The 28,000-nt window shown below is 42.8% G+C and overlaps 1 protein-coding gene across 1 annotated transcript; it reads right to left on the bottom strand.

Moving 5' to 3' along the window:
- Positions 1-13: 13 nt before the first annotated feature.
- LOC120449425 (dendritic arbor reduction protein 1) lies at positions 14-27,704 on the bottom strand. Its single transcript, XM_039631886.1, has 6 exons — positions 26,888-27,704; positions 8,452-9,037; positions 7,003-7,751; positions 6,149-6,821; positions 4,174-4,233; positions 14-582 (listed from the first exon to the last, which is right to left on the bottom strand). Exons 1-6 carry the CDS (start codon positions 26,948-26,950, stop codon positions 395-397), a joined length of 2,319 nt encoding a protein of 772 aa, XP_039487820.1. The 5' UTR covers positions 26,951-27,704; the 3' UTR covers positions 14-394.
- Positions 27,705-28,000: the final 296 nt, after the last annotated feature.

The raw sequence follows: 28,000 nt of genomic DNA, 5'->3' as shown, positions 1-28,000 counted from the left end.
TTGTAGATCTACTGTTCTATATGCAAAGAAGTTCATGTTTATACACAATAACGTAATCCTAATTTAGCCTACTTTCATTTGTGATTGTGGTGCCGAGGGTATATTTGCCTTATAGTGCCGGTTAGTTGGTACAGTAGGATGATGTTCGTCAAGCAGGTGGTAATTTCATTTACTTAGCCTACTTTGCGTTTGAGTTAATCGAGTGGGTGAGTTAATCGAGTAAACGGTGTACTCCCCACTCCCAATTGGTTAGCTGTTCCTAGAGTAGAGTGCGTACCATCTAGTAGTTAACCTTTCAACTAAACGAATTCATTTTATCTACGCTAAAGTCCTTTGGATTGTGGTATAGTTCAATTTGCAATTCTGCAGCTGGGCCCCCGACCCTGCGCCTTCCTCATTTGTTCTTGGGCAAGTGGCGCTTCATGTGCAGCGCCAGGTGATCGCTCCTCGCGAAGCTCCTCTCACACACGATGCACTTGAAGGGTTTGGCTCCCGTGTGCTTCCTGTAGTGCCTGGTTAGCTCGTCGGACCTGGCGAATCTCCACTCGCATTCCGGCCACTGGCAGGTGTACGGCTTCTCACCTGGAAAACGCAAATAGAGGATCTCAAATTAGTAGGGTCATTCATTAACTGGTTTTTAAGAGGTATTAAGTTTTCTAGGATTTCGGGAAATTACTGCGCTCAGAACCACTCTAATTCCCTTCACCGTCATGTCCCTATTGAAAACGACCTACGAAGTAATTGAAATATAATTGATACTTTATTGTTTTGGCAATTGCAAAATGACAAACAACAGAACGGCAGCTGCAGTAGTTCGCTACACAAGTTTGCATGTTGTGTGTTTTGTACTCTGTAAAATATATTACCATTTATGTTGCCGAGCCACAGACATTCGAAAAAATGCCAACGGTGAGCCAAACTCTTTGTTATTGGCAGCGCTGTATGACTAATTCAGACCCTCCGAAAACCCCTCAAATGCGACATAAACACAAACATTCGTGTTCAAACATAAACTGAAATTGAATGAAATAATTATTGCGGCCGGAGATTTCAGCGCGAACTTTACATTTTTGGCTGCCAGGCTATGGACTTGTATGTTGTGGAGCGAATCGAATGGTTTATCCATGGACATAATCCAATTGGTTTGCTTCGGGTGTGCAAAATTGGGATTTTGGTGCTAAAAAACAGCGATTTGAAGTGGTCTTAAAGTCGAAGAATTTTGAAATATGCTCGAAGATTTTAGTTGCGTAGTAAAGTTGAACTATTTATGTGATGGGTTGCTGTTTATCATTCCAGCTTTTGAAGTTTCTATGAAACTTAATGGGAAGAAGATTGTTCTCTCCGAACTTTCCCCTATTCATGCACTTTTCTAGCCACCTTTACCCATCTCAACATCGAGATCTCAGCCAACATCAAAGTGAGTAGACTCGTGAATATTGTTTATTATTATTTTGTACATCGAACAAACGCACAAATTTTGGTTTGGTTTCCTCGGAGTTTTTTGGGGGCTCTCGAGACCAAGAGATCTCGAGTGGCACTCAGCTGACACTTTGCTGGGGATTTTCGGATAGAAACCCAATGCCCCTCGACTCGTGGCGTGACTTATTGGTTTATTTAGATCTCTTTTAATGAACTTAAGTGCCCCAATGCGATGCGAACATAATCGCGGGTAACGCGAGCTTAGATGGACACGTGGTGAGTTTTTTCATTCAAAAATGGCCAGACGGGTACGGGTGAGTCAGCTGGCCCAGAATGTGACATTAAAGACCTCCCCGGCCGTGGGAATTAAATTTGGCAATGATCACGGCAGCCATTCAGCCGCAAAGCAAACAAACAAACCGACTAGCGAACAAACAAAAGTTATGTAAATGTTGTTTTGTAATGTGCGATGAACGCAATGCGATAAGCGCAGCGGAATTACTTCATAATTTTACTTACAGCCGCGATAAGGCAATATAAATAAATTCAGGCTCCATCGGGGATTGGAACTCCGAAGTACGGACCATAGCCCCGGGCTCTGGCCCATAAAAGACCTCCTCCAGTCTCTGGGCATAAAATCAAACTAATTTATGGCAGCGCGAACGTATTAGCAAACAAATCAGTACAAAACAAGCCAGTTCCAGCCCGAATCCCGCCACGAATCTGTATCTGTATCCGAGTCCGAATCCTAGGGCCAGGCTGCGGACTAGAGAGAGAGACTGGTTGTGAGATATGGCAAATTTATGCGTTCGCCTCCTGCATAAAGATTAGTTACCGAGTGATTTTCTAATCGACGCAGCCCGATAAAAACAAAAAGCCCAAATAAAAATGACAAATTTACGACCCATGAGGTTTACATATGAAGATGAGAGAAAAGTGGAGATGGCAGCAGTGAAGAGTTTGGGCGCGGAACAAAGGAAAACCGATTCAAATGTAACAAAACATATATTAATTAAGAAAAGGTGTTTTATCTTACAAAAAAGAAAGAAAGAAGTTGCACATTCCAATCGCCAACAGAATTGTGTGCTTTGACGGAGTTGACCAATAGTTTTCCTCTTGCTAATGGACCTCTTCACTTCGCGCAAACGAAAGACTTAGGAAACGAACTGCCGCGCACAACTCAATGACTGGTAAATATTTGCGGTGGAAATCTCTCGATGTCGTCACCATTCTTCCCCCCCTTAACGACGAAAACTCTCGAATTCTCAGCCCGGCGTTGCTAATCAGCAGAGACAACAGCCTGGTGGCGCCTCAAAAATGGCATGAAAAATGTGTGTGTGCTGCGCCGCGAGGGGAAAATAAACGAAAATCTATGAATGGAATGGGCTGGGCTTTTTGCCGGAACACAGCCAACTAACTCGAAAGCCAAACAAACCGACAGCCATCAGACGGTAGCAAAGCGTTTCTGTTTCTGTTTCTGCATCTCGGCCTGCCACTCGAGGAGTTGCGAAAGTCGGCTCAAATCCAATAAGCCCGGCCCGGAATTCGTGTTGGCCCGAAGCTGCTGGGTGTTACGATCTGAACCAAATCGGAACGAGAACTATTAGCATTTTCAAGGGAACCCACTTGAGTTCGGGGTTAACCCAAAGCTGCCGACCTCTCGTTGATGGGGCGTTAACTTTATCAGCCAAGTGAAAATCAGCGCTGCGCACAAAATCATAATAATAAAAATGTTTTTAAGCCAGCGCTTTAAGTTGCGCATAAATCAGCTGGTCATGTGCGATTAATAAAACGACGGAGAGATGGGATTCTGCCATTTTTTTTCCCCCTCCTTATTTAAGTATTATTTTTCCCTCCGCTTTTGTGGAGGCATTAAACGTGTGGCCCATAAAACGAAGACAGGTGATCTCGCTGATCGGTGGGCAACTGCAATGGCAATGGCAACGGCGAAGGCGACGGCAACGGATCGTCAAGTGTAATCCGAGCAAGGAGGAAATGCAGGCCAAACGTGCGCCCAGCTGATGGCGTTGGCGATTGGCGATTGCTGATGTTGCAACTGCCAACTTGCAACTGCAACTGACCACAAAGGCAGAAAAAACGGGGAAAAAAAGCGAAGCCAAAGCCGCAAAAACAAACCGTACGAATCACGATTTCGCTGCGGTTGCCTCCGTGGCGCAAAAATTGAAAATGAACTGCGCACAGGGAATAATTTCGGTTAGAAATGGTTCTTTGAAATCAAATATTTAAATGTTTAAATATTTTGTAGTGTGTGTTATTTTTATAGTTTTCTATTTAAGCTTCATTCCAAAAAATATTTAAACAAATCTTCCTTATCTCCATTTTTCTAATAGATCTTCCTTATCTCCATTTTACTAATTAATCTTTTTTATCTCCATTTTTCTAATAAATGTAAAAATTATTCCCAGTGTGTAGCACTCAAAAAAAAGGCGCTCGAAGCTCTCTGGGCCTTGGCAAATTATGTGCTGGCAACTACAAATATGAGCGCGCGAATTAATCAAAAGGCGACTGTTGCCCAACGTCCCGAAAAGCAAGCGGTGCAGCTGTACGCCGGTGGCTCATCGGTGGTTCAGTGGTGCAGTTGGGTCAGCCTTTTGCTCGGCGGTGCACAGCCCACATGCGAGCTGAAGGATCGCAATGGACCAATCTGAGGCAGGGGGTCAAATGCGAGGTCATCAAGTGGGTGGTTGGTTGGGTGGTAGTTTCAAGTGGACTATCTAGTTGAGGGAAACTCACCCGTGTGTATCCTTTGATGGGCCTTCAGATGAGAGCTCTTTGTGTACACCTTGGAACAACCTGAAATGAAGTAAAGGGAAGAAAAAATATTCAGTTTTGTAAACTTTTTTAAATCTAAATTTTTGTAAAACAAAAATATTTTTCTAATCCGTATCTTCAGAGTTTGGAACAAGACCTTTTAATTTTTTAACATTTAAATTTGTTAAATCGTGTAAACAAAACGATTGGCGCCTTGAACGGTAAGGTGTAAGGGTTTTGAAATATTGTAATTGACATATTCGTTAAAATTACATCTTTGTAAATAGAGTTTATTGCCAATAATCATTTATAGCTTACTGCATCCGAAGACTGTAGCGTGGTTTTAGTGCACTTGGCTATTGCGTTCACCAAAACCATATCAGATGTGCAGCACTACGAAGGAGTCGCGAGTATCAAATTCCGATAGAGAAGCCATTCCCATAAACTGGGTTAGTGGGCGTGCACTTTTAATTAGCGGGTGAAAGTTGCACGAGATTCGCTTGCAGGTACCTGTAGCTGCAACAAGCTGGTAGCGAGTGACATTTATGAGGCATTTACCGGCGGCGTTATTAGTGCCCCTTTTCCAAAAAAGGATTTCCCGGGCATCCCCGCACGTTCGGGTCTAATTGAAAGCTGCCCAAGCAACGTGCCTCGAAACACAATGCCTCGGTGCCAGTGAAGAATGTTGCTGACAACCACCAGCAAGTTACAGCAGCAACTTGGCTGCAGCAACCAGCAACGAACAACGAACAACGAGCAACATGCAACCTGCAACTTGCAGCGATCGTCGACAGTTAGACAGTTAGAGATACTGAAAAGCAGTGCCGAATCGGAGGAACTCCGCCAGTCCAGACATATCTCACTGTCTGATGCGTGCGCTTATGGCATAATAACTTCATTTGGACAGCGTTTCGGCCGGAGTTGCCTCAAAATGGCCATGGCCAACGTGTCAGACAATTGTCAATTATTTATTAGTGGCAACGCACGTAGTCGGTTTCGAACAAGCGACATTGGGACACGGACGGAATGCGTCTGGCTTGGAGTTTGGAGTTTGGATTTTTAGATTGAGTCAGACAGCGTCGCCTTAAAAGCTTTTTGGCTCGTAATAGTGATCGATGGCTAATGGATAGTATTTGAAGCGCTCGTTCTAGGCAGACTGCGGGTGATGTCGTGATCTCATCTTTGGTAATCTTCGCCGATCTCGACGAGATTAGCTACCTGCGGAACCTATTAGATATTTTAAAGTGATTCAAAGCTAAAATTAGATTTTCTATCTATACATTTTTACATTTTTCTATAACTTAACTCCTTTGGCACACTGCGTTGTATCTTTTACATTGATCATTGCTGACTCAACGAACTCTCGCCCACCGCTGACATTGAAAACGCATTTGACCAGGCTAAAATGAAAACAGCATGCAACTGTAACAAAAGCCCAGGAAAGGTGGCTCGCAGCTCTTACATAAATATGGCAATTGGCTAATTAGAATTACAAAGAAGGCAATTGAAAAGCGCCACAACAGCGACAGCCACTACGACTGCGACACCAGAAACCTGGCACTCACACAGCACTCAGCAAAACAGAAAACCGAAAGATAATAAATAAATGTATAGATAAATAGAGAATAAATAAATGCCGATTGGGAAAACGCAGCACGCATGCGCAATGAGGATCGCACGTGGAGCGGAGTTAGCTAGCCCCAGAGTGGGCGGAAAGTGGGGGGAGGTGAGTTTGTTACGAAAAGTGTCGCAAAGCGCGCCAAATGATAAACGATGCAGAGGCATGTTGCGACTAGTAACGAGCCATGAGGAAGCGCATCTCTAGAGATCTCTGAAATATAACTCTTCCAATATGGAGGTATTTCACTCTTCCTATATGAGATTAAATCCCATTGCCAAGTTGTTTATAGTTTATTATTTTTCTATTTACCCAGCTTAGTTGTTTCTTTTTACTCACCAACGAAATCACAGTGGTGTATGCGCCGCTTTTCCAGCTCGGGATTATTGCGGCGGTTGTAACGCACCGTTCGCACGCTCATCAAACTGGCGATGTGAGCCGCCGTTCCCGGTTGGTGGTGCGAGTGCCGGCCACGCCTCCCGCCCCCCGAGGAGCGGGGGGTGGGCGGTGGCTGTTGCTGTGGCACCTGTTGCTGCTGCTGCTGCTGCTGAATGGCACTGGCGGGTGTTAAGGTGGTCAGAGTGGTGGTGCAACTGCTGTTGCTGCCGGTGGCTGCACCACCCAAAAGTTGCAGCGTGGGCGGCGGGTTGAGGTGGCCCAGCACATGACCTTGCTGATAGGGCGGCGGTGGGGTGGTGCGGCGTTGGGCGGCTGCGGCAGCTGCTGCGGCCACCATCGAGCTGCCAGGACTGCCGGGATCCGAACTGGGCGGGGTCAAAGGTGGCACGAACATATGGCGACTGGCGGAGGAGGCGGAGGACGAGGAAATGGACGAGGAGGAGGCCGAGGGAGTGCTGGGCGCCGCGGGGGGACACAACTGCTGCAGCTGTTGCTGCTGCTGCTGATGTTGTTGCTGTTGAGCACCTAGTTGAGCTGTGGGCGTGGCAGTGGCGGAGGCGGTGGCTGAAGCGGCGGCTGATGGCGGGTGTATTTGGTATTTGGTGTGGAAAGACTGTGGATTAGAAAATCAAAAATGAAGGTTTCTAATAACTAAAGCGCTAAAGTAATTTAAATCTGATTAAAGTGTCTGCTGCACAAGTTATCACTTGTGTAATTGTAATTTTTAAAAGCTGAGTTAGAGGCGTGTATGCCAGCAATCACAGAGGCTGCAAATGCAACTCGCCGTCACTCACCTGACTGCTGTGCCAGCTGTAGCCGTAGGAGTTGCCGCTGCTACCGTTGAGATAGCCGCCGCCCGATCCGGAGACCAATTGAGATGCGTACTGTTGCTGATAGGAGGAGGTGTTGCCGCTGCTGTCGCCGGGGGTCGCCAGCTTGGGGCTGCTGCTGCTGCTGCTGCTGTTGTTGTGCTGCAGATGTTGCTGCTGCTGCTGATGCTGTTGCTGCTGTTGCTGCAGTTGCAACTCCACCACCTCGACAGCGGGTGGCAAGCTACCAGGCAGCGCCAGGCTGGGATGATGCTGGTACAAGTGCTGCTGCTGCTGATAATGTTGCTGATAGTGTTGCTGCTGGTATTGTTGCTGATGTTGCTGCTGGTGTTGCTGCTGCTGCTGCTGTTGTTGCTGCTGATGCTGCTGGTGCTGGTGTTGGTGGTGCTGCTGTTGTCGCTGCTGCTTCTCGGTCTTTATCTCCAGGGGACTGAGCAATGGGGTCGAGAATGTCTCGAGCAGGCTCTCATCGATCGCCTCCATCTTGACCTGCGGCAGCTGCGATGTTGCAGATTCGGCCGTGTTGCTGCTGCTGTTGCCACTGTTGCCGCTGTTGCTGCTGCCATTGTTGTTGCTGCTGCCAGTGCTGCTCAGCATGAGCGCGTTCTCCGGATCGATATTTTGGATTGAGGTTGTAATATCGTCCCAGAGGACGGGTCGCTGGTAGGGATCGTCCAGCGGATCGGCGTAGAGAGCCTCTTTGTTTTTGGTTTCTGTGCAATCGAAATGGACAGAAAATCGCCTTATAATCGCCTGCTAACACTTTATGCAAATCGCGGCATGGGGAATTATTAATGTACACAATGAAATCTCGCATATGCATGAAATTTCTAAACAGCTGCTCATTTGTTTGACTATTTTTAGAGCGACTATTTGGCGGGGGGGCCCACCATCAGAATTGAAACTTTTCGTCTAGGCTTGAGGTGTTTATTGATTGGCTTTGGTTCAGTGATTGATGGGAAGAAAAGCTGCCAATAAGAAGCTTAACAAATTTTAGGTAAAGAAAAAACCTATGGCATAATATACCATTCAGTTGAACAAGGAACTAACATATTCATCCATTTGCATTATTTCAAAGTTAGTTTATTAAAACTGCTTTATTGCTCTACAACACAAACCTTTAAAATGTTTTTCCAAATGTTCTTTTATATATTTGTTCAAATACTACAGCTCATTGCCACTTCGTGGCGACCCCAATCACTTTTCTGAGCAGGGTCTCCAGCTTGTCTATGTTTTTTTTTAGGCGGTTTCAGATTTCACATTTCGGCAACAAGCCGCAAACACGTTGGCATCGCTTGCTTTTCTCTACTTTGCTATTGACTTGCGAGATTTCACTGTGCGTGTAATTTTGTGTGCCCATCAAAGTTCCCACTCCCGTTTCGATTCCCCCCATTATACCATCATAGTACCCACCATATAGATACTCCTTGTCGCTGGAAGTCGCACCACCCGTTGACGCAACCACCGCACCACCATAGCCGAGTGCCACTTCGTAGGGCGCTCCATCGTAGAGTGGTGCACAGCCGTAGGCTCCGTTTGAGTTGGAATTCGGGGATCCGGCGGGCTGGAGTTGCTGCTGCTGCGCATGTGCAACATCGCTGGCGTACGAGGGGGCGGTGAGGTGGGGCCACGCCTCCGATGCACCACTTTCGCCACTTTGGAGGCTGTGCGAGTGGTGCTGGTGCAGATGATGGTGCTGGTGGTGGTGCTGATGGGAGTGATGGTGGTGCAGGTGGTGGTGGAACTGATGATGCTGATGGCCTCCGGTTGCCAAGCTGTTGTTGCTGTTGCTGTTGCTGTTGTTGCCGGTGGGTGTTTGGCTGCCGTTGCTGTTGTTGCTGCTGCTGTTGCTGCTGTGGTTGTTATTGCTGCTGGTATTGTTGTTGTTGTTGTTGTTGGCGGCTGCAGCGGCCGCTGCCAGAACCTCAAGCTCAACATCGGCGGGCTCGATTTTATGCAGACGACCCATCAGCTCGTGCCGATAGTCCAGTTCCGGGGACTGCCAATGAAGAAAAACACAGCGAGAAAATGTGTTAGCATTGGAAAAAATATAACGAAAAAATACAAAACAGCTTAATGGGTTTACGGACGGTATGGCCATCTATAAGGCAATAAAAATGTAGTAAAATATTATAATATATAAAAGAAAAGAATGTGTATTTTCTGCATATTTCAGGTTACTGCGAATTTTCTTATTAAAAAGTAAGGAAATGGCCAAGAATGACTTATATTTTATTGAAATAATTGCAAGACTCTTTTTTTCCATTGTGCAGCTACAGCAGATAGTCGTGTTGTATATGGCCCATTGGGCAATCAGTGCTCCAAAACCTTCTTCTCTCCGGCATCCAACTCTATCTGCGCCGTTTCCCTGCCATAAATTTTGATTAAACTTTTATCGCCCTGCAACACTTTCTGCTGCCACTTGAGCAATCTCATGCCCACTGCCCCCTGTCCGAATCATCCGAGTCTTATCTTTACGTTCATTTCTTTTCTTCGGCTTTATTTTTATTGCATTCTCCGCTTCAATTTCGTTTTGCTCGGCACCGAAATTTGTTGTTTTTTAGATTTGTCGTCTGATTTTTATTTTTATTTTTATTTTTATTTTGATTTTGATTTTTATTTTTATTGCCCGGATCGGGATCTTAATGCTCATGCGCTTTTAGGGGAATGCAAGTTCGTTGTCTAAGTCATTCGTTTTGAGTGCGGTATTTGTCGAATTTGAATATCTCACAGCAAGCTGTGCAAACGGGAACAAATAGAAACGCGCTAAATGTGTGGCTTTTGTCATGCTAAGACTATTTTTCTTTTTGTTTTTGTTTGCGGACTTGAGGCCTACAAATTGCTAATTCTGGAGATGATTTGCACATCAATTTTATCTTCCTTTTACAACGGTGTTTTAAGAAATGTTTCTTTTCGCTGAACAAAGTTGATTAAAGTTGTTTTAACTGTGCTGTAACTTACAAATGTTTTCCTTCTTTTTTTCATTTGATTGCATTTTGTTTTGGTTAATTTTTAGAGAACGGCGGACGGCTTATTTATGGCAACACTTTAGGTGGTTTAGGCAAACATAAAAATCATTTGGCAAATTAGTGAAATTTTTTATACACCAACGATCCAGGCTTTTCACATGCAAATGATGCGGCCAAGGGCCCATATATCAAATCAACTGTCGATCGGCGAAGGCTGAACATAAAAAATAGCAGAAACCAACGAAAATCTGACTCAAATTCGAGAAATGCCCGACACTGACTCACTCCCCCGTGAAACTTTGAAACTTCGAAACTCCGACAACAAATGTTGCCTCGTTTCTGTTTTATGAGCTGAAAATTTACGAGCGTGGCAAATTATTTTAGCTGCAATATTTTTGCGCCAGCATTTTTCATTTTATTGGCTGCGGTCGCTTTATTTTCTTTCTTATTTTTGGGGCTATGGATTTTTGCCAGACCCACTCGGTGCTATTTTCGTTTTTTGGGCTTTTGAGTAATGTTTGTTCGCCGCTGAGGTCAACATGGCGTGTGATAATTTTAATAGATTTTTGTGTTTCATTGCGGGTCGTATGAGTAATGTCTGGAGCAGCCAATTTCCACCGCGAAGTGGCGAGTGCGAGTTGCGGTTTTCCACGAATCGAGTTTTCCACTTGGCAAATGTTCAGGGCACCGATTGGGGCTTTTCATGGCTAGTTAGTTGGGGAGCTAGGGCGCATTTAGTGGGCTCCCCACGCAAATGACCTCATAAGAATGCGTGAGGCGTCGTGTTTGGAAGCCATCGGAATCTTTAAGTGGGTTCGATTGGACTTTGGGGCACCACCAGCAGAAAAACGGTAATTGTGTGACAGCCAACAGAACCACAAACATGAATTTCAATTATGAACTTTTTGTTCTTTTGGACATTTCTTTGGCCGAGGTAAAATTATGCTCAGGTACTTATAATTTCAGTTTTTTACACACCGACTGGCACGCCAAAGTATTTTTATTTATTTATGTTTTTTTTTCATTATAATGCCGTTGTCAATAATCACTTCTGGCGGCAGCGTCAATAAATGGGTATTATGTACGTATAAAAATTTGCATAAATTGTACTGGAGAAGGGAGTTCAAATGGCTTGTGTGTCCTGCTTTTTGTCTGTGAGTTATTTGCTCGATTGTGTTGAAGTCTTGGACATTTTATGTTATTGTTTATTGATTTGACCCATTTGGAGTGTTGATGAATTGGGTTTGGTGTCCAGTTTTGAGTTGGCTGCAATACAGCTTATACGTTCATAAATTGCAAGCATAATGTATTCACTAGGAGAAATTATAATTATTAAGCGGGTCAATTGATTGTACATTTACTTTTAGGGAGGTGTCACTTGCTTGAGTAGGAAGTAGTTTGTGTGTACGAAAAAACAAATTATTTATGAGTCAGATAACTAATAAATAAAAGGCATAGTTGATACCTTCAATAAGAGGATCTTTCCATTATTATTTCGTAACTTTTTGTGGAATTGGAACCAACATTTCCACTTTCCCTGCAATTCCACCTGTCGGCAATACCAAAAGGCATTCAAAGGCTTCGTTTTCACCGGCAATACTTGGATAATTTGAATGGATTCTCTCATATTCCGCAACTCAAATTCAACATGCCCCGTTTGCAGTGCATTTTGCGGCTGTTTAGCGATTCGTTTTGGTGATTTTTCATAGCCATCTCTGACTTTTATGTGGACTGACAGGCGACGGCGATGACTGGTGGCGGCTTCTGCCGCAACTGTAACCTGCAACCTGCAACAGGCAGGCAGCAAGCAGCCACATTGCAAGTGCAACTGCAACTGCAACAAAAACTGAGGTTGCTGCTTTGGCATTTCTCAGGTGAATGGCAGCCGAAACGTGAGGAGTTGCTTGGCTCTTAATGGCCAAGCGCGTTAAGTGCACAAATAAAGTTGTTAACTATTGTTTAACGCCACCGCCACCACGGAAAACAAGACATGGCCATACCAACACATGTAGTGGGGCTCCCAAAACAAGACACAAAAAAAGGGTAATATTTATATGAAAAACAAGCAAAAAGCATAAAAAATAATGACAAACATAAATATCAACTTTACGAGTGCAACGTGACTTCATTTAAAATCGAACAAAATATGCAAAATAAAGCACTGCCAGTCGGATACGCACGCACACACACTCACGAGTGCCTCACCAACACATGCAAACCACTCGCACGTGCGTGTTCGTGGTCAAGAACCTCAGACCAAATTTGGCACTTGTTGTGAGAAATGGAAACAAACGAGGAAGCAGGCAAATACCCCTTCAAACGAAAAAAAAAGCCCATAAAAATTAATAAATTTGATGTTCCATTATATTCGTTGTTACTTTTATTGTTTCTCTTGTCGTCTCTTGTGTCGTCTACCAACTTCGGCAGCCGCTTTGCATTTTAAAGAGCCGTCCAGCGAGAGCCTCGTTCATTCATTCAATCGGCTGACATTTCTTTTCAATTTAACTCTATCTATTAACGACCATCAATATGCCAAAAATAACTATATAAAATAGATGTCAAATTGCCAACTGTTTATTTGATATTTTTACCTCTATTAATGCGAAGCATTTTCTTAGCCTGCCTCGATGGCTTGATATTGAGCCATAAAATTGGCCATTTTGCGTTCGATCTCGGCGGCTGCGACAGCTGCGCATAAAGTCGCTCATAAATGTCGCTCCATAAAACTCGTAAGAAATGGGTCCAAATCATATCAATAACAAAAGCATTTGAACTGCGGGAAGCGATAAATTAAATGCCTAAATGGTTCGACCAGAATGGGGTTATAAAATGTCAAGAGATGGTGCCCACACAAAAGGCCCCGCAGATAGCGATCTAATTGGTGCTGTAATTCCCGAAAACATCCAAAATATCATAGTCTTTACAAGATTTGGGCTTTCTAAAGCGATTGCCCGACTTCATTAACGGCACGTGCCGAATATCAGTTCATCATCTCTGCGAGTGCTTCCCCCCACACACCCAGTGCAAAATAGCAGCAGAAACAATGAGCGCCTGGCTTTTGTGATAAGGCCAACAAAAGGCTGCTTAAAGCGAAGTCTGATTTATCTGGGGGATAAGCAGAAGCGGCCTTCAAAGTTGGCCAACAGTAATTGCTAGGCCAAGACAAAAAGCCAGAAAGAAAGAAAGGCAAGAAAGCAATGGTAGAAATGGTAGAAATGCTATTAAATAATCGATGGCGTATTGTTCGCGAATCGAATTGCCAATCGCGCCCCAGGGCCAAACTTGAATTGAGTGCAATAAAGAGAGATACTCGTACTCGTGTATATATAAAAACATATTTCCTAAAATCTGTTTAATGAAACGACGGCAAATGTTTATTATCGCGCGCCAGTGAAAGTTTCCATTAAGGCAGGAAGTAATAGACTTGACACATTCAAGTGGCCGATCGCTCTGGGCCAGAACAAGTTCGCTGCCTGAGTCTTTCGTTTGGCGAGAGTGGCGAGTGTGGCGAGAGCAAGTTCGTTGCCTAAGTCTTTTGTTTTTCAGCGTTGAAACCAATGTCAAACCCCAGGGCTGACCCTCTTCAAAGCCCACGGATCGCCGATAAGTCCCGCCAGCGAATTAACCCCAAACAACGGGCGCCATAAAATCTAAACGCTGGACCATAAAAACCCGAGTCGGATCTGGAAGATCGTAAAAATAGCTTAGTCCAAGCATATATGCATATAGACGATTTGTTTTGGACATGACTCAGCCAAGGAGCGAAAAGCGATTTGCATAAAAAATCGTTGGCAATTATTTTATTGGACCAACCGCACATAAATCTTGGCCAACAAGAGAGCAGTATGCAGTGAGAGGGGTAAACTATGCCAACTATGTTTTTCCGCATTTTCCGCCGGCCAAATCAGCATGGCAAATCAAATTTGGAACAGTAGTTGAATCGCTCTTTTCCTCGGAGACCAACGACAAGTGCTGCCCATGCTCGACATGCGTTTTGCATCGTTCCGTTTCGTTGCGAAATGGCCAACTCCCTGCTTCAACCGCTTTCCCTCTTTTTTTGGCCAACTTAAATGTCACCAGGGGACTTGAGGCCTGTGTGTCTCCTCCGCGCGACTTGCAGTCATTTTCTGGGAATTGAATTTTCCGTCCACTTTGCATTTGCTTAGAGGAGACTTTTCCCTGGCTGCCCCACTGATTTGCATCGAATATCGAATGGCCAATGCCCTGTGGGATGTGGACCCACAAATTTCAGTTAATTTTCGAGTTGCAAGGGGAGAAGGGGTGCTTGAATTTGGGGACTTTTCAGAAATTGCAATGCCGTTGTGTACTTTTGTTTTCCATAGTAATTCAAAAAGAATTTAAAGCATTATTTAGTTGTAATTATTTTCGTCTTAAATGAGGATTGCAGCATTTGTTCAGTGTATGCCCATTTTTGTATCGCCTGGTCTCCCTGCTCGTGGCATGCCACATGGGCTCTCGGTCCGCAGACAGGCGTGTAGGTATTGACAAGCCAAGCGCTACCTGCTACTCTATGTGGCCAAGAGTTGCACACCTCTGGCACACCGCCTCTTGGAAAACTAGGAACTCTTTACATGGACATTCCCCGGCGAGAATCATTTACACGCGAGCAAATCGCGCGAGAGGGTGGGAAACTCTGCGGGTTTTGAATCTGTTTATTTGCTTGTCGCCAGCCACAATTTGTCGGCACAGCTGGACGCGTCTCCTTCGCTTTGCTTTGGCACCTGCAAAAGCAAACAGAAAACAACCAACAGCCGACAGCCAACAGCCTACAGCAACCCAGTCTTCAGACTTGAGATATAGGGAAAACTGTGTTCGGTCCATCGAAGGCCGAACCGACATTAACACCTTTATCTGAGGCGAACTCATCAATTAGGTAAAAGAGCGCAAGACGGGCTCATAAATATTTAAAGTATATTAGGCTGCAGCAAACGAAAGGGCGATTTCCAAAACTCCAGAGAGTAGCGGCACACAGAAAAAAACGGGCTAAGCCTATTAACTTAGATTACCACTTAACGCACTTTATGGCCGATGTTACAAAACATTTTTTCAATTTATACATACATTCCCAGGACAGCAGACGTTTTTTCTGTATATGGTAACTTTGATAGAATTTTTCCGTGTGTAAATGAGGCCTGGAGAAACAGATGGGGGGACACACAAGGTGTCAATTTGACATAAATAGGTCTCGTATCTTCTACTCCAGCCACGCTCGTGTCGTTTACATAATTAAATGAGGTCTCTACCCCTCAACTTATTTTCTCCGATTTTTTTTCTAATCGTAAAAGAGGCGCTAAGTGGCAGGGCAAACAACACAGTACAGCACAAATCTCTCGAAAAGGTGTTAAAAGAAAAGCATGAAGCGTTTATCTTGCGTAGCTGCCACGCACCCCATCCCTCTCTATTTTCGATTTCTCAAAAGTCCATTAAAAAAATCAAATGTTGCTGGTCATTTTTAATAGGGGCAGCTGCAAATAACGTGAAACTCCAGCTCATCCATCAGCTGCGATCAAATTTGAGATCATCATCATAAATTTAGCTCAACTCGCCCACATATCATTTTAAAGGATCCCCGAGACCTTAACCCTATGCTGAGTTCGTTTTCTGTATTAACACCCTCTGCACCGCACTGCTCTTCAACTTTGACGTCATTCGCTGTCAGTGTCTCTTTCATTAGCGTTCGGGTTATTAACCACCACCTTAACCCCTGGCACCCCCTGTCCTTAAACAGGCATTCTGCCCTTTTGAGCCGGCATTTTAACACCTTTTGCGAAGGTGTTCCGTTGGCATTGGCGTGTGCTGTAGACGACGCGTGCGCGTCTTTAACCAACTTAACTTAACTCGCAATGTCTGTTTAAGTGCTTAATGCGAAATGAAGAGGGAAAGATTACAAGTAATGGAGAGGTGGAAGAACTTTTCTAGACTTTTAAACAATATATACAAGAAAGCGCCCCAAAGTGTTTACGTTTGTATATCTAAGCACAAATCAATTAGTGCTTAAATATCATAGAGCGCATAAAAACCAAAAATAAAGTCAATTATAGTATAAAAACCTTATACGTAAATGCATAATAAAGTGGCAATGAAGCTTATTGCCTTTTTATATTAGGAGTAATAAATGGAATCACATAATAATTAAAGACACAGGTCAATTAACTTTTGATTGGATAATTTTCGTGTAGGCTTAATCTGAGTTTTACAACAACGACGATTATTAAAAATCAAATTTAAGCTTGCGTTTTTATTACTCTTGTAAGTGTCCAATCTGGCGGCATACTAAATTCATTTTCTGGCAAGAAGTCTGTATGTTACACAGTTTTGTCAATATTCATATAAAATTCACAACAGATTGAGTGCAAGAAGGAATTTGGTAGAAGGATTTAAACCGAATCACTTATGTGTCCCATTTTTCAATCTCCCACCAAATATGCTAAACTTTGCTCCTAGTGACCCAGATTTTATTGGCGTGATTCATTTGAAATGCTGCCACATGTTGCAATGCCCCGGCCATATAAACTGTATATTCTCAATTGGCGATTCAATGGACCTTTTCAAATGCCATTCATTATGCCACTAAACTTATTAGCTACAAATGTGTCTCCGCAATGTGTCAGTTGCAGTTCCCCAACGGCGGCATAAATCACTTGCCAAAACGGCAGCTCCACCAGAAAAACAGAAACAGAAAACAGAAGCAACAACAATGGTGACCACAACAAACACACAATGCCGGACGGCCAAAGAAATGCGTTAATCAATGCAAGACCCACAAAAAAAATGGAAAAAAAAGAAGGAGGCTGCCCAAAAATGGTCAAAAGACCAGCCCACAAAAGTCAGTCGCACGTGAGTCCCAGATGATTTCCAAAGGGGAATTTGAGGGGCTATTTCACTTGCTGATACTTTTCAACTTCCTCATTTGGCGAGACCACAAAAATAAACTTAATACACATTTGCCGATCTCCTACACCCGCCTGCGAATCTGAATCGCACTTCATTAAGACTCCGAATATTTGTAAAAATAACAAAACCCAAAAAAAGGAATCAAAACAAAATGTAAGCTTAAAATATTTGCGCTTTTGTTAACGAGTCGCAAAAAGGCACTCACAATGCGGCAGCAACAGGCATTTTGCGTTAATGATGCACATTGTTCAGTGAAAATGAGAGGCTCACACTGAAAATCCGAGGCTGACACCTGCGAACTGAAGGATTTCAGATGTGAGAGGGCTGATTTGGGCTTTTGTATAAAAATTATGGGGTAAAAAATTAAAAAAAATTATGTTAAAGGCGCATTTAAAAATTGTACATGCATGTATCTTGATTTAGGTGCATATCAATTCAATGACATCACATGTTCCCTTTAATTTTCAGCGCTTCAGATCACTTGCACAGATTTGAATTTCCAAAATTCATTTAAAAAAAGAGATGTTAAAAATGTGTTATTTGTTATGTTACTGCCTGGACACTTAATTCTCACTTTGATTTATGCACATCTCAGCCCACTTTGACGTCAGATCGTTTTTTCCTGCAGGTGGGCGTCAATTGGAGCAGCTGCATCCAAAAAATAAAACCCAAAAGCTGAACGACAAACAACAAACAATAAAACAAGCCACATTGATTGCCCGCTTCCTGCTCAACAAAAAATGCACTGGAAAAAGGGGGCGGGAAGCGAATTATGCACTAAGCGATTGTCATTACAATAAATTTCGCATATTGTGCGCATAAATTTCGCAAATGCTTCAAAGGAGCCCAGGCAGCTGGGACATCCAAAACTGGAGTTGCCATGACTCATGGACTCATGGGTTCTTATTGTGGCAGAAACTGGGTCAAATTGCGGCAATGCGAGTGCGAGTGCTTAGAAGACAATGAGTCAACGCCGCGTATACGCAATGTGGGCCAGGCAGTAACTTCTTCGAAGTGACATTTCCAGTTGGGCTCCAGTCTCTGGGCTTTTTCACTATTTGACTATTCGGCTTTTCGGCTTTTTGGCTCTTTGGCTTTTTGGTCGTAGTTCGTTGTGGATTTTAGGCAGCTGTCAAGTTGTCAAAACGTTTGCCTTATCGACATTTCAATTAGGTTTGCAGCAGGGAGAAGTTTGCCACATTAACGATATGAATTGATAGTTGGCCTGTCAAAATCTTTTGGCACATATCTATTTCGTTTGACTGCCGTTCAAATATCAGCCGCATGTGTGCCGAGTTGGCAGTCGCATATGCAGATTGTGTGGCAAGTTAAAATGCCAGCAGACATCAACTGTTTAACATTTCTCGACTTCTGTTTGCATCGGCTACTCCATCCAGAAAACTCGGCTATATCACCTGCTCATTCAGCAGTCTATCTGTCCAATTAAGCATTTATTTTGCGACATTTAATTAGGCGAGATAGAGCGCTTAGTAGCTGACTGCGTTGAGTGGAAATATGACAAGGTTTAAGGAGTGGGAAAATGATACTAAAAAACACACAGTTATTTAATCATACAAATTTGGTGCTGCTGTACTCTTTTATTGACTACCAATCTTAAATTTGCATCTCGTGGAATTGAAACTTATTGAAATTTAATTAAACAACTCTACACTTGTATGCTGATTAACCTTCAATCTTCCCATCACATCTACTCACTTTCATTTTCGGCAGCGACTTATAATTTACATTCGGTACTAACTGCGCTTTGTTTATGGCTCATTTAGCTAATTTCACTTATTACCCCTTACAGCATCCCGCCTTCAATTTGATTTATTTTTACGATCCACCCAAATGAGTTTAATTAGCAGCGGAGGAATATATGGTATAAACAAAGCAAGAAATTCGCTTCCCAATTATTCGAGCTGAATTATTCTGCTGTTTATTTGCTTAATTCTCGTGTTAAATGCATTTAATTTAACTGTGACATATAAATTATCGGCAACCTTGGGCAATTCGCGTTCTATGCAATTAAATAAATTGCGAGGCGAGAGATTCGCGGTACGGAGAGATTGGTGGTGCTTTTTAAAAACAAATAAACTTAAGTTAGGATAGCCAGGGGGCGCAAATATTTTGACGATCGGCTTGCACAATTAATAAACAAAAATCGCGCAGAATACAGGGGCATAAATTATAAGGCTAACATATGTCTGGCCTGGACATTATAGCCCATAGTCGCGTTCCCCGCCAGCTGCCAAATGCAATCACGACTCGCAGAATCGGTTGGTAAGAAATCATAGCTCCCCAGCCTGAGACAAATGCGGCATGATGGCCCAAGGGGACGGGCCAGGCAATTACCCACAACTGGTAAATTAAAATGCATGTGCAGTGATTTTGAATGGTGGTTGAGGACGGGGGGATGTCTTATTCGAGGGGAACCTGGATGAATGCGTGTGGGGCTCTCTGACCCCTTGAACCGCCGACTACGTCGCATAAAATATGTGACAGCTTTGACACCAACAAACAAATAACCGCAGCAGCCCATGGAGAGCCCCTCATCCCCCATCCCAGCTCCAATCTTTCGTATTCACTCCACCCGAGGGAAACATCATGTCCGACAAGATTTTCGTTTAAAACGCGAACAGGTTTCGCTTTTATTTTCCCTCTGCGTGTGCCGCCTTTCAGGGAACACTGTGCTACAGGAAAGTCTTTCCAAGGCAATTTTACTTTTAAGTATGCTGGTAATTCCCATACATCATGTTTATTATTACTATTTAAATCATAAAGCTTGGTTAAGCATCAGGTATTCATATTTTTGTAAAGCATTAAGGATCTTAAAGTGTTAGCAGATAGTTTTCAGTTATCACAAACTATTTTGTAGCTCAGTGTAAGCCCAGCGAGAAAGGCTGGCGCGGATTATGCTAATTTTCGGCATTTCATTGAGGAAAAAGTCTTCGTATCTATGAGTATGAGTCTGTTTATCGGGCTGCGAGTGTGTGTGTGAAGGCATTTCATTGAGGCCAAGCGATATTTACGCAACCAGTTAACAGAAAACTCGAATCCCAAATGGACATGGCCGGCAGAAGTTTCTGGGCAAAGGGGCTCCAGGTGGGTGAGACTTGGACAAAGAGTTGAAACAAAACTCCCAAAATAGATATACAGTCCAAGAGGCAAAATGAAATAAATCAACGGCCAAGACGACGAGGGAATAAACAATAATTTGGTTAAATTAGAAAATCGGTAACAAAAATCAATGATGCTGAAAATTTTCATAATAATAGCGTTAATAGCCATCATAACAACGGTCGAAGACCAAACAATAGGCCAATATTTTCGTCTGGCAGGGAAAGGTGGGAAAAGATACTCCGCTGGAGTTTAGTATCGAATTGTTTTTGGACTCGAAATGAGAGACTAATGGTCGACAAATTGCTCAATGAAATTGATATGGGAATGGATTCGGTGCTGTAGTCTTCGAAAAAGCCACAGAGCCAAAATGTCTGTCTTAAAATCGGCAGAATACGTAAAATATTAAAAGTTTCATAACAAAACCGAAGCTTAAACACAACTAAATTACAGAAACATTGCAAATTGTACAATTAAATGCATTTGAATTGAACTTAATGACTTACTAATGACTCACCTAATTGATTCGAAATGCCTTTGTATTTTAAGTTATTCGGCCCTAAAACTTGTGGACATTTAAATAAATGTTATTGTAGCTATAAACCGATTTCAAAAGAGTCTTTTATTTTATTGCGTTTTTCAAACTTAATTTTATACACTTGAATTCCATTTGAACGTTGTGGCTTAGCCAAAATGGCGACGCGGAGAATAGATGAGATTTTCCGTTCTCTATCTAACGGTTTCAGCGCAATTGGCTTCCTAGGTACACACAGATACACACACTCAGTAAATAGATGGCCATTTTATATAGTCACTATGTACAGATACTTCCCGTCGAGCGGTACATGCGCAGTGTCACGCATTCGCTCAGTTGTTCAGCTTTTCAGTCCGCTCCGCTCGACGGCTGTTAAGCACCATTAAGCAGCAAAAGTCAGCGTCGCCATGTTGAGACCGCCCCCTCCCTCGCCGCTGAGCCCCTGCCCCACCACCCACCGCCCCCACTCCCCCCGCGCGATAACAGCCGCTGGAAGTGTCCAACCAAAAGTCGACGAGCTATAGCCTAAGCTCGGCAAGCGCAGCAAATCAAAACACATTTCATAGCTTGAAACAAAGCAAAAAACTTAAGTGGAGAGGAAAACAGCAGCTAGAGCTGCGAGAGAAAGGTCAGAGGTGGCGAAAAGGGGGATTATTTCAATATTATTTCAGAATATGGTTTAAACAACATTGCAAGTTTTTCTAGCTTACTTAAAAAAAAATTAATCATGGTTCTCCCTGAAAAAACTAATACCTAATAACTATGCCATTAAGCCTTTAATTATGCTTATGCGTATGGAAACTGTTGAGAGTGAGTTAATAGCTGCTGTACCGCTTTGGCAACCCCCCTGTTAAAATCCGCCCACCCCGCCACTGGCTAGCCGCCATTTGCCGAGCGTTTTGCCATACAGTTGCTGCCGTGCCGTCGATGTTGCTGCCGTCGTTCTGCTCATGTGCGCATGACGAATGACCGCAATTTGCGACAGTTTTTTTTTCCCCGGCTCCTAAGTATTTTATTTATATTTTTTCCGTTTTTTTTTTTAGTTATTTTACTTTACATATCTGCCTGGCTGACTGATGTTGTTGTTGACTATTAGCTGTCGATTGTGCTGCCCGCTGGTGTGTGTATCTATTTTCATTATTGGCTGACTTTAAATGTGATTCCGATTTGCCTTTGCCTATATATAAGTTTATTTATTCTAATGACAAGTCACTCGAAACTGACTGATATTGATATGGTTATATGGTTATTGTAGTCGCTATTTACTATTTACTATTTACTATTTACGGTTCCCGTCTAGCGAGCCATTTTGCTATTGAGAGCGATTTGGTTTAGTGGGTTTCAGCGATCGCTCTTTGAAAGCGGATTGAATAGATTCTATATGTGAAATTTAATTTGTTTACGTGTAAATTCTGCCGTAGAGAATTTTCAGATTTTGTCACTTCTTAATTTACGACTAAATAATTCCGCACTATTACTCATTTTTAAAGCGAAGGGAAACAGCAATTTTCCACCACATTTTGACAGTTTTCCGACGTCTCCTAAAAATAGTTTCCCCCAGAAATACAAACTCGTTTTCCACCCCCGCTCACTCATTTGCATAAAAACATTCGCACAGCTATTGCATATCACCGGGATATTGAATATCCCTGGATATCCTTGAGGGCAAACAGGAATGCATAATAAAACATTAATTGATGTCGCTGACGCATCGTTTGGGAAATATTCTCACAATTTCACGCTAGGCAATCATAATATTCGAATATATATTGGGGTGGCCAGTGAAGCTATGAACACACTACAAACACTACAAATAAACGCACAGGAAGTGCCCTGAAACCCAGGGCCTACAAAACCAATTTCCGATCAGAGCTGGAAAAGCGCTCAGCCATATCGAGGGGCTCTTAACCCATTGGCAACCGGCATGCGCAACATGTAGATTGTGTGGAATCAATAAATATTTGAAATGAAACTGTTGAATAAACGCTGATCGTTCGGACACAGGATTTGCGGGCAATTAATTTGTGTTATTCTGGAAATTAAAGGGGCGCAGAGAAGAAAGTTCAATGGCCAAAAGGCGTTTATTGACAGGCCCTATTAGTGGGTCAATTGCCCAGCAGAGATCTCAATGCTGAACTGGCCACCTTGTACCTGGCGCTTCTTAACGACTTATGGCCATTTCGTGTACCTTTCTGTACTCTGGCAATTAGCAGTGCGACCGATCGATCGATCGATCCGGGTGATAAAAGTTAAGTAAGCACAGAACGTGAATTGAAGTGTTTTTAGACGGAATATCGCCCATCGGTCCACGTACTATATATAATAGTGCCTTACGAAATGTGCTGTGATTTCGATTTCCATTTCGATTTCAATTTAAATTTACCATATGATGTCGTGGCGGACTGGTTCGTTTGAACCTTTGTTTGGTGCCTTACGACCGATCGAGCTGATCGAGCGATGGAGACCATCCGATGATGGCTTTATCATCGCCTCCAGATCAAATGTGTTTTTTTTTTCTCACCTTGTTGTTGAAATGAAATGAATTCGAGGCGAAATTGAAATTAACAGCGCCGGCATTTGACATCGGCTTGGGTCAACTATTCGAAGATTTCACGCAGATTTTGTTTCATAATCAAATAATTGATCTTAATGCGGCATCGGAGCTTTAAATGAAATTTATTTCATTCCATTCGCTGTCGTCCGCTGAGCTTTTGATCCCATCAAACTCGAAACGAATTGCGCTTCAATGTAGAGGCGGTTTTAGCACCTCTGTGAGCATAAAAGCCTTTTTTTCGTTATATATTTTCGGGCAAACTAGTTTCCGCAATAATTCGGCGAACTCAAACATGTTTCCCCTTTTTATTTTTGGGCCTTAGGCCCGGCAATCCGTCAAAAATTTGAGGTGATACTTTTGCTGAGTCGAAAAAATGTCGAAATTAGCCGGTCAAAAGGGTTGCCTTTGGTCAATAAATGCTCACTCACGTGCCATAAAATTTGGCCAGGAAAAAGGGGTTTAAGATTTCGAATTGGGTTAAATCAATAGCGAGGATTCTATTGAAAGGCTTTTAAAAAATCTCAAGTGATGGATAGTCGATTTAATGAGTTCAGACATTGTTTTCGAAAGCTCAACACAAAAGGTATGTGCAGAGATTGAAGAAGGTGTTTTAATACATTTAAAGGATAATACTATTATTCCTTGATTGCTACATCGTGATAGGTGCATTCCCAATAATATCCTATCCAGAAGACCGCAAGAGTTCCGCCAAATTCTATGTGCACCCAGTGGCTTGTGAGTGATTGATTCCCGCGGCACGATTGACCTCCAAGTTGGCCAGGCGGCGAATCAATCAAAACTGGCTGCAAATAAATGATATTTTTTCCTCAACTTTTTTGTGCCATTTTTGGCGCATTTGTGTGTCAGCTTTCGTTTTCATTTGCATGAATTGGCAAAATCAAAATAAGGCAAAGACTAGACACTAAAAACTTGGCATTGTGATGGAGGAAACAGAAATTACTGGCGGGATTTGCATAGGAATCGATCGATCGATGGGCGATCTCCCACTGGGCCTTAATGAGATTTTTGGCCAACTGTTTTCATGGCTTACTCCAGTTATTATTTAACTACCATTTTCTGGGCGGTGTGTAATTGGCAATCGGTGTTTTGTTCGGGGGCTCGATCCAATCTTGAACTCAATCCGAAATGGAAAGTCTACTAGCGACTAGGGACTAGGGACATCATTATCTTATCGCGCCATTATTCGGCCGTTTTCTATCTAATTTGCCACGATTTTTTATGGCTCAGATGAGCAGACAGCCAAGCAATTGCACGGGGCTGTAATTCTTGTTAAAATTCAGCAACGATTTCGATTCTTTGAAGGCGGCCGCCTTTGTCTGATTTCGATTCGCAAATGCAAATATTTTCTATTGATTCAGATTGGCTATAAACTCATATACGTTTATCATTTCGTCTATTAGAAAATGTCTTTTATTGACAAATCACTGGAGCGACTGCAAGTTTCGTTTAGTCTAAAATAATTTACATAATTCTTTGGCCCCTGCTGACAGTAGTTTTCCCCTGCTCTTAAAAACTCAAACTGTGAGTTATCTGATTTTTATCTATATTTAATTATTTACGATTGAAGCACAATGGTTCAGGGCCATTAATCAGAGCTGCAAAAGTCGGCGCTATAACCGCGTGGCTACGTGCTTGATTAGTTCCATTATTCACATTATTCACTCGGATACTTAGATACTAGATACTTGGATACTTCGATACTCATTACAGCTAATTCTGTGTAGGCGATCGTAAACTAATTTCGTTCTGAGCCATAAAATACGTAAGTTTTTCGTCATAATCGCCGTGAGTCGTGGGAATTACCTTACCATATCTCGTCATATCTGCTAAATCAGTTGAAAACGGAAGAAGTCCGCCCCCTCACCCAAGAGCTAACACTATGTGGCTATCTGGAGGAAATGGTGGGGATTCCAGGGGGCCAACGCTTTGTACTTTTGCGACTGTGTGTAAATATTTGACAACACATGCCTAATTAGTGCAGCCATTGATGGTGACAGGCGGAACAAGCACAACACTTGTCGAACACCCAGCTCTTTTACGATGCCTTTTTACCCGGAATCGCCAATGTCTCGGGTTTCTCGAGTGTATAGGTATCTATGTATATCTTTTTCCCTGAGCAGTTCGATCCTTATCTCTGGGGGGAAGGAAGTGTTCTGAGGCTAGAGGCAGACATCCCAGAGCTTTTGTTGAGCAAGTCAGAAGACGAAAGACTTTCTGCGGAAAACTGTAACTGAACTTATCAATGGGCGTAAGGCAGGTAGAAACACGATTGTAAAATGTTGAGATAACGCAATAAAACGGGGAACGATAGGAAAATTTAGGAAGATAGCCTCGACATCATATAATTTATAAGAGCGATAATCGGAGCTCATGCTTATTGTTAATGAAAAGGGTACTTGCAATTGAAAAATTAATCACTGCGATCAGTTTTACTACACCAAAGTATTTATTGCCATACAGCAATAAACAGGATAAACAGTTCGTCGAAAAGTCGTATTACTCATGCGTATTCGTAATTATGCTCTCATAGTATCCAATACCTTCGATCAATGCCACCCAGTCGATGATCGCGCTATTGCTGTACCTATATATGTACATATATGTTCCCGTGAAGGAACCGTGGTGAAACCAGCTCGTCAGTCAGTTGGGGACACTTGGCACATTGGCAAAGTGTTGTGGGCAAATATTTGCCCAGAGCTTCGCAAGTAAGCGCGAGTCAAACAATTGAGGCAAACAAGCCGGGAAAACAGAAAAACAGAAAAAACAGAAAAACAGGCTGCAAAAATGGCTATCGGAGGAAGGAAGGAGTGCGGATTGCATGGGATCGAATCAGATGGGCTGTGATCGCCACAGTTTCCCTGCGGAACGCGTGAAAAGTGTGCATGAGTTCAAAAGAGTTAACCGACCGTGTATTTGAGAACGGCTTAAAGAGCCGAGAGTTCCTGCAGGTGATAACAAGATTTACAAATCGATTGTCGCATTTGACAAACAAAAAAATAAAATAAAAACGGGGAAGAAACGGCGAAGGAACCGAAGCACCGAAACACCTGAGGAAATCCAAGGTGTTAATCTCTGGGAACACACACTCGAGAGTACACACAATAATTCTGCCGTTCAATTCCTCATCTCAATCGATAATCGAGCTAATTTGTTTTCGGTTTTATTGTAATTTGCGATTGCCGCGTGCGTTTTATTTATACTTGTACTCGAATTCGTACTCAAAAATCGCCAAAAATCTGGTCTGTTCAAGATTTGCATTTTGATAAGCGGAAGTTGTGGGGCTTAAGGTGTTTTTCATGTGTTTTGTAAGCTCTCGTATTTGTTGTGTGCTCGCTGTTTGTTGTCAAATTTGGCTAAAATTAATTTGCAATAAAAGCGGCTTAATTAGCGCAGTTTGTTATAATTATGGTTCGTAAGGCTTTTGTTGAATTCTTTTGAATTGGCTTTGACGAGGAACCAATTGCAAATTAATTGACTGATGTTTAAGATATTTAAACGCTTTGAGATGAGTTAATCTTGCTTTTGAAAGACATAATAAATAATGCTGTTTCTTATTGAGTTCCGATTAAGCTAGTGAATTTCTTATAAGGGCTTTAAAGGATATTGTTTAATAACACTGCGGTTTCTTTATTTCACTCTTATTCAAGGCTCATATTTTTTTGCTTGACTTATTTAATTAATTTCCTGTTTTTCTTGCTGTTTTTTGTTAGATTTTCTTTTAGCAACCGAACTCACCTGCATCACCCAGTAGTTATTGTTGGCGGCAAACTGATCACCAATTATGATATCCGTATGCATTTAAGCGGCGTTTTTCGCATGAAGCTTCTTCACTCGACTGGAGACCAGGGGTAATGCCTGGCGGGGGGAGGGGATGCCACCGATTCTGGCGATTCTACCGATATTCTACCAATATTTAACCCGACAATTTGCAACTGGGCTCCGTACTTTGCGTTTGTGTTTGCGGACAATTAAATGGCGCTGCTCTGACTCACGAGTCACGATCAGTTCAAGGCACAGTGATTAATCAATTTCGGATGCGAATTCAAAATCTTATTTGGAATCGTATAAGATTTCGGGATTATTATTGAATAATAATACTTCTGCTTGACATGGCACTGCGAGCGACAGACATTGCGGCACGTTTTCTTATTATTCAATTGCTTTTTGTTAATTTTGTTAAACGAATTAAATTTTTGCAAGGATATGCAAATGAAGGCACTCGATCACTTTCTCTCACTCTTTTGTTTCCCTTTGTTTGCACACTGATTTTCTTTTTTTTTTGCTTTGTATCCTTTGCGTTAATTGCAAAAACTTAATAAAAAAGCCGCCGGCTTTTGCTCACTTCCGCATTCGATCAGCTTCGGCTTGTATCTTAGTTGTATCTGTATCTCGTGTTCCTGTCGATATCGTGTATATATGGGCAGTAAATTCGTTGCGATATTCTACAGATAATGGTAAGGCACTTGCGGTTATTAATTTATAACTTATTTTCTGTTTTGTTTAAGTGGATATTTTTTGGGCAATTCACGCGCTCGTCGGCGAAGTTGTTACTGCGCTGGCGGGAACCGAGTTCGTACTGATTGGACGAGCGCGGGTTTCGCGCAGACGAGCCTCGAAAGTCAGAAAGCCAGTCAGCTAGCTGCCGCTTAACCCCCGCCGCTTAACCCTCCACTGCCCGCTCTGCCACGCTCTCGCTCACCTTTCGTATCTTTCAGATACTCTGCTCACCAGGTGTTCCGCTCACCTGGATCGCTCTCCTCGCGTTTTGTGCCCAGGCCCAGGTGATCTGTCGCTCTTATATCCCACTACTCTCAGGTGTGTGCCAGCCAGCTGATCTTATTGGAGGCA

Source organism: Drosophila santomea, chromosome 3L (assembly GCF_016746245.2).
Source record: "Drosophila santomea strain STO CAGO 1482 chromosome 3L, Prin_Dsan_1.1, whole genome shotgun sequence".
NCBI lineage: Eukaryota > Metazoa > Arthropoda > Insecta > Diptera > Drosophilidae > Drosophila > Drosophila santomea.
Note: the sequence above shows the minus strand (reverse complement) of the source record. Positions and strands in the feature narration are given on the sequence as shown.